Raw genomic sequence first — 10,487 nt, 5'->3', positions numbered from 1 at the left:
CATCCAAGAGGAGATGGGTCGCACAAAAGATGGAAGGGAAATGTGAAGTAAGCAAGCATATACACCCTACAAAAAACCATTATGTTAGTAGGAGGACCATTAACAAAGTGAAACACCTTATTCCTCCTAACAAAGGAAGTGAAATTATAACATCCCTCTTGGGTCAACAATATACATTTTACTTTTCTTTAGTTTATTAGCTAGGATTAGACTCGAGGATTTTCCTATTGTTGTAATATGGACGTGTTAATAGGCTTGCGGTCACGCAGTGACACTTGGTGTGGGCCTTGAAGAGGTGCACCCACGCCATTACTAAGAACTAGAAATGTGTGGATGACACTTGGTGTGGGCCTTGAAGAGGCACACCCACGCCATTACTAAGAACTAGAAATGTGTGGATGTATGTGCATGTTCTCTCTAGAGAAATAAGCATGTTGAACCATAACATTGTGTATCATATGCTTATAATAGATGATGTTTTGTTTGAACATATATATAGTCTTTATATGATTTTGGGATTGAATTATGAATTTTGCCTTGCGTGATTGTCTAGAGGATCACATATCCACCTGCTCTTACAAAAGATAAGAAAATGTTAGAATATAATTAGAAGAAGAACATCTACACATTACCTAAAGGAAAGATATGTCATAATTCTTAAATAAAACATGTTAGGAACCGCAATGGATAAATTGAGAAAATGGGACATTTTAGAAACAAGGGTAGAGATTTGTGTTCTCACAGATGACAATTATGTTCAACCCCTATTGAGGACATGAGTAAGTAATCAAGATGAGAAAAGATGAGAAAATGTTGGGAACCATAAAATAAAGTGAAGGTAAAAGATGAATGTTAACCTAAATAAATAAGAAATAATGATGGGTTTACAATAACGTGTGAGAAAATATAATAACAAATAAATTATTAGAAATGGGTGACAAAGAATGAGGAAATAAAAAGTACAAATAAAAAAGAAAAATGCATAAAACAAAGTAAAAATGACACGCTAAACATGTCAACTTTGTGAAGAAGGGCTTGCTCAGTTACTGAAAGTAAGGCACTGTTAATTTCCTCAACAAAGTTCAAGTCTCCTTGAGAATGTGTTGGCCCCTCATGGGTCATTTGCAGGTCTTCTTGTAAATGGGGTTAGTGTCGATGAAAATCTTAGTGAAAGGTCCCTTGATTTCACGGATGTATGCATGTGAAGGGATTTGCAGTTTAATTGTTGATTTAATCCATTTCTTTGTTTTGTAATCGATGGTTATGCATGCATGTGAGAATATTTATGTTTTCACCGGGTATACATTACTGGTTCAATTCCTTTCATAGTTGTCAAGAGACTCCTGCAATTTTAGATCAACATACAGCTTTTGCAGCTTAATCTTTCCATTAAAGGGGCTCGTACATGTTCTACAATATCACCAGTAAATACCCCCAGTATGAAAAGTCCTTAATGTTAGTTGAGGTCCTGGTCACTATAAAACAATAGTTCTTAAGCATGAGTCACAACTAATCAACATTCATTGGACAAAATTATTCAGTCAAGCATTGTCATTCATTTATCCCTTTTAATTATTCAAGGGACTTCCTCAGACACTTCATATTCTACTTCATAGTAATATTCGTTTCATGAGTTTAAATAGTAGAAGTTTTCAGTACACCATTCTTCCAAGCAGCTATCAAAATTATTCAGGCAGTTACACTTGTTTACATACACACATGTATTTTTATAGAACCTATTGTAGTAGCTCAAACAAAGCAGTTGTTGGCCATTTTTCGATTTATAAAGAAAGACTTGTAGGTTGAATTTCAAATTTTGGCTCGACTCTTGTAAAATAAAAATAATTTGTTTAGAAGAATTGACAATCTTGTTATACATTATATAAGAGCGACAACGAGTTTCCAGAGACACTTGCCAAATATTCATAGAACATGTTTCGAGTCTTAAAGATTCAGCTGTTTCTAAATCAAGATTTGTTTCCCTAGAATTATCCTTCAAAAACGACGTTACTGCAGCATGTATGGAGATTTATAATATTTTATTAATCTATCAGAATGTCTCAGCCATCTCTGTTATAAGGCGACAAAATCCCAAAACATGCAAAAACACAATTTTTTCAAATTGCAATATGGTACATAAGGCTTGTTACCTCGAAATCTCTTCATAAATAATTTCGTCGCTTGCCTATAACTAATAAAATCCTCATAGGCAATTAGTTTTAGGATTTTATTCCAAATTGTCAACATGAAAATGACTCAATAAATTAATTACAGATATCATTAACAATATGACAAGATATGGAACCATTTAACTGTGTATTTAGTAGTATTTACTATATACATAGTATTAAACTGATGTTCAAGCAATTTAAAGTAACTAGAAATAGTATGGTGCCTCAACTTGTCATGCAAGCAACTACATTCATTCATCGACCGATCGGCAGTTGTCCCTCATTTTCATGCATCAACTATTGTCCGGGATTAAAACAATTGAACCTGTTGTCTTCCTAGCTTCCAGATCAGCATGAGCCTTTGCAGCTTCTGACAAAGGGTATGTCTTGGTAACACGAACTTTTAGGACACCATTTGCAACAGCAGAAAATACTTCCCCTGCACATCTCAATAGCTCATCTCGAGTTGCAGTGTAATGCATCAGGTGAGGTCGGGTTAAAAATAACGACTTTGATGCAAGGACTGACATAGGAAAAGGATCTACCATGCCTGATGATTGGCCCAAACTCACCATATAACCTCTGGATGCCAAGCACTCCAAGGACCCCTGGTAATCCACATCTGCAATATTATAAAGCCTCACAAACAAACAAGCATGTTTCTATGAAAATTTAAATCTCGTATCTAACTACCTGGAATGTGTCCTTGCCCACAGAGTCATAGACAACATGCACTCCTTGTCCCTTTGTAATTTCTTTGACACGTTCTACAAAGTTTTCCTTGGTATAGATAATCTGATGATGGCATCCATCTTCAGCTGCTTGTGCTGCCTTCTCCTCATTAGATACAGTGCCAATGACAGTTGCACCAAGGGCTTTGCCCCATTGGCATAACAAAGATCCCACTCCCCCAGCTGCTGCATGCACAAGAATTGTATGTCCAGGCTCTACCTATATTTACCACAATTCAATTTTTTTTCTTTCTCCAAATTCAATCAATAAACATTTGCACCGTAGAAAACAACACAATGCTCAAATACAAAGGCAGTGGGATTTTTTTCATTAATCTTTTATATGTTATGCAAGTGAATTGACAATATCAATGCACACGTGATTACAACGTATACCTTGAAGCAACTCCGAAGAAGATACTGGACAGTCATACCCTTCAACATCACTGCAGCACCCACAATAGGATCGATTGTAGATGGAAATGGCACAACCTGATTTGCAGGAAGAATTTGCTCTTCAGCATATGAACCCATAGGATTCCCTGCATAGGCAACTAAATCCCCCACTTGTTTTCCTGTTAATCCTGGTCCTACTGCAGTTACCACTCCCACTGCTTCCATTCCTGTGAAATCAAACAGCAGGTGTGGTGTTAAAAAAATTGCTGTGAATGAACTGTATGCTGAAATAGAAAAATAGTTGCATACAAGTAAAACATAAGAGGACTAATGATGGAAGCATAAGACAAGAAAAATGCTGGAACTGTAGAGATGAAACTCTTCATAGTGTTATTTATTTCTAAATCCACAAACTTGGAGAATGATTAAGTTTGAAAAGGTCCTCAATGAGTTAAGCAAAATGACATTTCAAAAAATTAATATGAAAAGTGTTATTTATGAAGGCTTCAACCCTGTACAGAAATTACCTTCAAGCAAATTCTTAAAAGACAGAACATATACAATGGCGAGAACAGAAAATATAGACAGATTTTTCTTCTGTAACCCAAAACCGGGAAAACTAGATTGAATTTTCATTATATTCCTTTCAATGTTGCAATACATTATATACATGCCGATGCATTTATGAACCCCCAATCCATTAACCCTGGATTCGAACATAACCATAATTCCCTTGACCAGATCTACAAAATGTCAAAATACCATGGGCAAAACCATCTTTCGTAAAACCATGTGCAAAACATGGGTGTGTCCGCCCACCATCCTTGGGTCCACCCAAAAAACAAAAAAACAGAGTGCTGCTGCCCCCACTGTGCCCAGCGCAACATAACAGCGTCGGCAGCTAGTAGTGCAAAGAATATAACACATACCCAACAATTTACAAATATTATACATGGTCTAAGACCACTAGCAACTTATGAACCATGTCCTCTACCCCACTGAAACGAAACCATCCCCAAATTTGGCTGATGGTGTCCACAGTCCAGCAAAGGACAGCATAGATTCTAGGGCTCAATGGTTGGCTGGAACTTCTCAATGGAAAACTGAGAAGTGAACCTCCACTGAATATGACATGTTTGGCAAGATGTAATGCCATCCCCATTGAAGAGTCATGTTTACATATGCAGTTGAAGGGTAGGTGTGCAAAGATTATAATCTGTGGATCCATGTGTGGAGGGGAACCATGAAAAGGGGGTCCTGAGAAAGAGGCGCTGTCATCTATACTTCAGAGTTGCAGTGTTGGCAGTAGGTGTAGAAGTAGGGTGAGACATCACTTGTAGACATGATGCTTGGAGTGGCACCTCCCTGCTGAAGTCTGAAACTTGTGCGGAAGGTTGTAGCAGGATGGGAAGGAACGCACCAGTGCAGTACTTACAGTTCTGAATTTGATGAGATTGACTTCCTTAATAGCTTGCCACTCAGACTGAGGAGGAGCAGATGTGAACTGGTAGCCTTCACCATCCTTATGAAGTCTATAGGTGTTGAACATCCCATCATACTGTGCACTCTTCTCAAACTGGTAGGGCTTGACAAGAAGTAGGTCACAACAATGCAATAGTGTAATATCACAGTCAACCATATCATTGAAAGGTCTAATGGAAAAAGTGACAAAACACCTAGATCTGATAAGTGAGAGGTGTCGACAAACTTGCTCTCTGCCCATCCAAGAAGATATGGTTGTGGATGTCATCATGTGGTAGTTTGGAGTGAATCTGCCAATATTCAAGAAACCCGATTATTTTCATGCCATTGTCCATGATATTTGTCTGCAAGTTTTTGCCTCGTCTAGAAAGTAAGTGAAGAGATCTTATTGCTCAAGATCAGAACACTACTGATCCAGGAAGGCCAACAAAGGGTTGAGAGAACTGTCATCATAGAAGATTGGAGGGACTGTGATCATGGAGCTTAGATTCCTCTTTCTATTCATCAGAAATAAGTTCAATGATTACTGATTGTAATTCAGCAAGGAAGGCCTTGGCCTTCTTGTCCAACAAGGCACAACATTCATCATCAAAATGACATTGCTGATGATAAAAACAATATTTTCACTTTGTGTGTAAGGGTTATGGTGGTGATTGGGCAGGTTGGGACCTGGGTAGCCTTAGCTTAAATTTTGAAAACTACTTGGAAGGCATTGATCCAATGAAGGGATTGAAAAGAGTTCTAGTTTTGTTACAATGTGAGGAAGAAAACTAGAAATGAACTTGGCATGGTGTTTGTAAAATCCCTTACCACAAGTTCAATGGAAAGTCTGTTGAGGTCCTCAATGAACTGTTGGACTAATTATCCAAAAGTACATTGGAAACGCAGTCATCATGCTAACATTGCATCCTTGAACCCTAATTGGTTGAACCCCTTAACAACCAATGTCTTTGAAATCATGTCAAATGTTGATCAAAGGTTTAATTGTAGTTTGCATGGTGTTGGTTCTCTTTCAACTAGTATGTGAGGGCTGTTGACCACTACGTGTCAACTACCCATAGCAGTACACCCCCTTTTCTTCGCAAAAGGGGCAGCGCTGGATCGACATGTCCGTGCCATTCGATTGTCATCATCACCCCGATCATATTGTTTTGTAAACCCAGTCTGCATGTGTAAATTGTAAATAATCTTAGCAAATCTGAGTCATGTATGTAAATTGCCTAGGTGGACCTAATTTTCTAGTGATAATCTACGTTCCGGAAGGTTTTTTGTCTCACCGATCCATGATCGGCAGAGTTTTCCTTCAGCGTAACCCCAAAGCCGGAATGAATTTTGTCATTAGAATCTTAGGGGAATCCTAATGTGTTGATCTGCTATATTATATTCGGTCGCAGAACTGGGTGGTCCATGAGGGTCTATGTCAAATGGGTTTTCCCCCTTCAGATGTAAAATTGTAAAAGTCATGATGTAAAGTGTCTTGAGGGTTAGGAAATGTTTTAATCCCCTCATAAGTCCTAAGTCCTAGGTCCTAGGTGATTTTTCCAAAGGCTAAATTCGAGGATCCATTTAAAAATTAAAAAATTAAAAAAAATATATATAAAATTAAAAATAAATAAAAATAATAATAAAATTTAAAAATTAAAAATAATTAAAAATTAAAAATTAAAAATTAAAAAAATAATAATAATTTTAAAAAATAATAAAATAATAATAAGTCAAATTTTTTGAGTAAATAAATGCAGAATTTCAATTTTTAATATATTAAAATGCATTTAAAAATTCGACGAATGAGATTAAAAGATATCTTGATCCTCATCAACGGTCGAGATCATTTTGACATGGATCACTCGAATTAGCCGTTGGGAATTTTTCCTTTAAATAGGGTGCTAGGGGTCATTTGAGATCAGATTTGATCTGAGAGTCTGGTGCTAAAGAAAGCTCTCTTGTAGTCAGTTTTTGTGCAATAAAGAAAGACTTTGGGGTTATATAACAACAAACAAACAAACAAAAAACAAACCATAAAAAAAAATTCTTTTATTTAGATCTTATATGGTTTCATTTTATATAGATCACATATGTTTTAGTTAGAATTTAGTTTAGTTAGAATTTAGTTTAGATTCTAATTTTAGTTTTATTTCATAAAATATAATAATCATAAAAAATACATATATATAATAATAAAAAAAAAATAAGCGTTAGACTTGGATTAGATTTAGATTAGATTTAATTTTGGTCTAGTCTTTTAAATTTTTATTTTATTATTTTAAGTTCTGGTTTTATTTTATTTCAAAATCATAAAAAATTAAAAAATATAAAAAATTCATAAGTGGTTAAAAAAAATAAAATAAAAAGGTTCTTTTAAGATTTAGTTTTAAGCTTCATTTAGTTTAGTTTAGTCTTGTTTTATTCTTAGAAAATAAAAAATAAAAATATTTAACACCCAAAAAAAAAAAAATTGAAAATTCATTTTTTGGAGTCTCTTGTGGTATTTATGTCCCATTTTTCTATAGCTAAAAGCACTTAAATGTTTATTTAAAGATTAGCTATTGAAAAGTAGTGAATCTTTTCGTGAGCTTGGTTAGCATTTAAATTTCGTGGTTTAATGTATTCGATCTTTACAAATTTAATTGTTGGATTATTGTTAAGGCATTGTGCGTTTGATGAATATCTTGCATTTTGCTTATAAATGATTGTTAATCATGGAATTATAAAGTTCATATTCCTGCAGCATTTGATAAATAATCGTTTAATCATTTATTTCATAAGGCACTGGTCTATTAACTTAATAAAATCAATTAAATGCTTGTTTCCCTTTGTGTCTCCCAGCCCAACTGGCTCTTAGTTGGTCATCCATTTTCCCATAGGGTCTACCCCACTTAGCCGCGGGAGACAGCTTAAACGGAGAGATCGGGGATCAGAGTGACAGCCCCCAGTCTAAGCGTTGTCGTGACAATCTGTGCGACAACAAGGGCTTCGTCTTCCATGTGGACCTCAGGTACAAGAAATTTTTGAGAGTTTGTCAGAGTAGGTTGAGTTTTGAAGTAAGCTTCCACACTACAAATCCAAGAGTTGAACCTCTCCCCATTTAACTTTGTGTCACTGCAAAGCAATGTTGGGCAATGGAGAACACCTATGGAAAAATGGTTAGGGCTATGGCTAGTGTTTCAAGGTCTGTTGGAGGGCATGTTACTGATTGGTGATTAGTTGTTGGAACATACTCATCATATCTTGCATCTTTTTTTCTTTAAAACAGCTTCATTGTTGGACTTCATGCTATTGCTGAGTAACAAGGGTTTCCAGCAAGAGATGATCTGCATTTGTTCAACCAAGTTTTGGGCAAGATTGGAGTCCTACAAGTCTTCAAAATAAATAGAGGTTTTATGGGGAGACAAGATATAGCACCGAGACCAGTGCTTTTGGGAACATAAGCAAAGCGAAAGAGGCAAGTCGGAGTGTGAAGTGCCAATTTCCATAAACCCTAGAAGCATACCATCCCAAGGGTGTTTTTTTCTTTAATATATATTTTGATACATATATATATTAAAAAAAAATGTAAATGTCAAATTAGTTGCATAAAATATACTTCCGTTCTAATTGTGGACAAATGCTACATTTTTAAGAAGAGGACACTGGAGTCTATAGTAGATTAATGATTATCATTACAGCATCAACCATTGAGTACGTAGATAACATCAACCATCTATTAGTTATAACATTATCATCAAATAATCAAGTTCAAGTGTTCCAAATGTCACAAAAAAAGTGCCATTTTTTAAAATATCACAGTATATTCCTAAAATATAGTGCCTCGAAGGAAGTTGTCCACAACTCAACATCACTTACCCTTTAATATTTTTTTCTAGTTTTTTTTACCTCAACTAGAAAAACAGAGGCGAGGTATTGAGAGCAGAAGAGTTTCTCACTCTCTTTTCATCGAGCTGAAGAGGGGAAATCGAGTCTTTTCACTGCCATTAGCAGAGCAACTGTGGAGTAGGGATTGATTATGATTTACTATTGCAATGTCCATTAGATTTTCATTTTCTTGTCGACTTTTAATGAGAGATTTAATGGTTCCAACTTCCAAAGGGCAATGGTTATGAAATATATCAATGTATCTACATATGAAAGATGCACAATTATCGTGTGAGTTGTTGGATTGGCTCATCCAGGAGATAGGCCCACAACATCTTGTCCAAGTCGTAACAAATAAAATTATTAATTATTTGCCTCCCTGCAACTTGTTTATGCAGAGGTACCAGAGCTTGTATTGGACTCCTTGTGTTGCCTATTGCATTGATTTGATTTTAGAGAACATGGGCAAAACTTCTTAGATCAAGCATATCATTGAATCAGCTAGGAGCATCATCAAATTTATATGTAATCATGCATATGTTCTTAACCTCATGAAAACAATTGTTAATTTTTGTAGCATCGGATCATGGATGTGTTCTAGCCACGAAATTTGGTGGAGAGGCTAGAATACATGAGATCTCCAAGACCCGAAATTGTTTCTGGAAATTCCACCTAGAAGTGGCTTAATTAGATTATTTACCAATTTTTAAATATTTCCTAAGTCTAAACTTAGGGAATATGTTTAATTAATCAATATTAATTAAGTCAAGGAGAGAATCATCTAGAAACTCAGATAGATCGATTCCAAGATGATCCTAGCCATCGATAAAGTTTTAATCTTGGTCGTTGGTGATCCAATAGTGGATTATAAGAAGAGGTCGATGTGTTCATGGAGAACACTCTTGAGTAGTTCGATTTCCTTGGCAGATCAATTTCCTGACTAGCAGCATTCAGTTGCCGGAAAGAGCAGAGATTGAAGCAGTGAGGGGCAAGAACAGTGATCCAGAGGAAGTTTTTCCAGATCCGAGAGGCAGCAGCAAGAGGGCCAAGTTTTCCCAGTGAGGTAGCGCAGAGGACTGCGCAGTTGCTTTAGAGAGGGCAGTTCAATTTATTGAGGAGAAAAATCGTTCTCAGTTCCAGTGGCCAGGCAAAGGTTCCAGAGGGCCAAAGAGACGATTTCCTTAGCAGCAGAAGGAAGAACGACTTCATCAAAGACCAATTAGAGGCTTGACGTCATAAAGACTACGCAATGTAGCGCAGAGGCTTCAAGAGGCCAAGGTCTTTGTAGGCAGGCTATGCTGGGATTTCTTGGGGAGAAAGGGTAATTTCCCTTCAATAATTTTGCCCAGATTTTCTTGCTGTGGATTGCCAGTTTTAGGCATCCAAATTGTACTCATATTTTCACTGCTGCATAATAATAAAAACCGTCACTGCTACACCGATTTTTCCAAGTTGGGTTTTTCTAGGGACATTTGTCCAAAAATAATTCCCATATTTTATGTGTATGCTAGCATTTCTCAGCCAGCACATTATTTTTCCACAGAAATTTATTTGTGAAGGTTGCAGTGTGTTTATTTTTATATTTGTCATAGTAGATAAATTGTTAAATTAATTAACAATTAGGAGAAATAATACCAGTTGTTGTAATAGGATTCCATATTGGAATTTTCACAACAATCATGGGTAAAAACAAGTTGGTTCATCCTGCAATCAGATGTTTCACCACTAGTTTTATTTCTCTATAGTCTCTCCTCACTTTTATGTTGAAGGTGAAGAGAATGTTTCTTTGAGATGAGTGGAATCCTAGTGCATACAACAAGGAACTGAATGGGCAAGCAAACCATTACTAGATTAG

At 36.1% G+C, this 10,487-nt stretch overlaps 1 protein-coding gene across 2 annotated transcripts in view; it reads right to left on the bottom strand.

Moving 5' to 3' along the window:
• Nucleotides 1-2,099: 2,099 nt before the first annotated feature.
• Nucleotides 2,100-10,487, bottom strand: part of LOC149261458 (GroES-like zinc-binding alcohol dehydrogenase family protein) — a 151,879-nt gene continuing 143,491 nt past the window's right edge. For both annotated transcript variants that reach the window (XM_089422286.1, XM_089422284.1), the window contains 3 exons: nucleotides 3,299-3,525; nucleotides 2,865-3,122; nucleotides 2,100-2,779 (listed from right to left, as the gene is read on the bottom strand). In XM_089422286.1, the coding sequence (XP_089278412.1) occupies nucleotides 2,465-2,779; nucleotides 2,865-3,122; nucleotides 3,299-3,523 (798 nt within the window). In that variant the 5' untranslated portion in view covers nucleotides 3,524-3,525 and the 3' untranslated portion in view covers nucleotides 2,100-2,464. The remainder of the gene's footprint in view (nucleotides 2,780-2,864; nucleotides 3,123-3,298; nucleotides 3,526-10,487) is intronic.

Source organism: Pinus tabuliformis, chromosome 6, assembly GCF_031772625.1.
Source record: "Pinus tabuliformis cultivar Carrire ecotype Pingquan chromosome 6, CPIR1, whole genome shotgun sequence".
NCBI classification, from domain to species: Eukaryota; Viridiplantae; Streptophyta; class Pinopsida; order Pinales; family Pinaceae; genus Pinus; species Pinus tabuliformis.
Note: the sequence above shows the minus strand (reverse complement) of the source record. Positions and strands in the feature narration are given on the sequence as shown.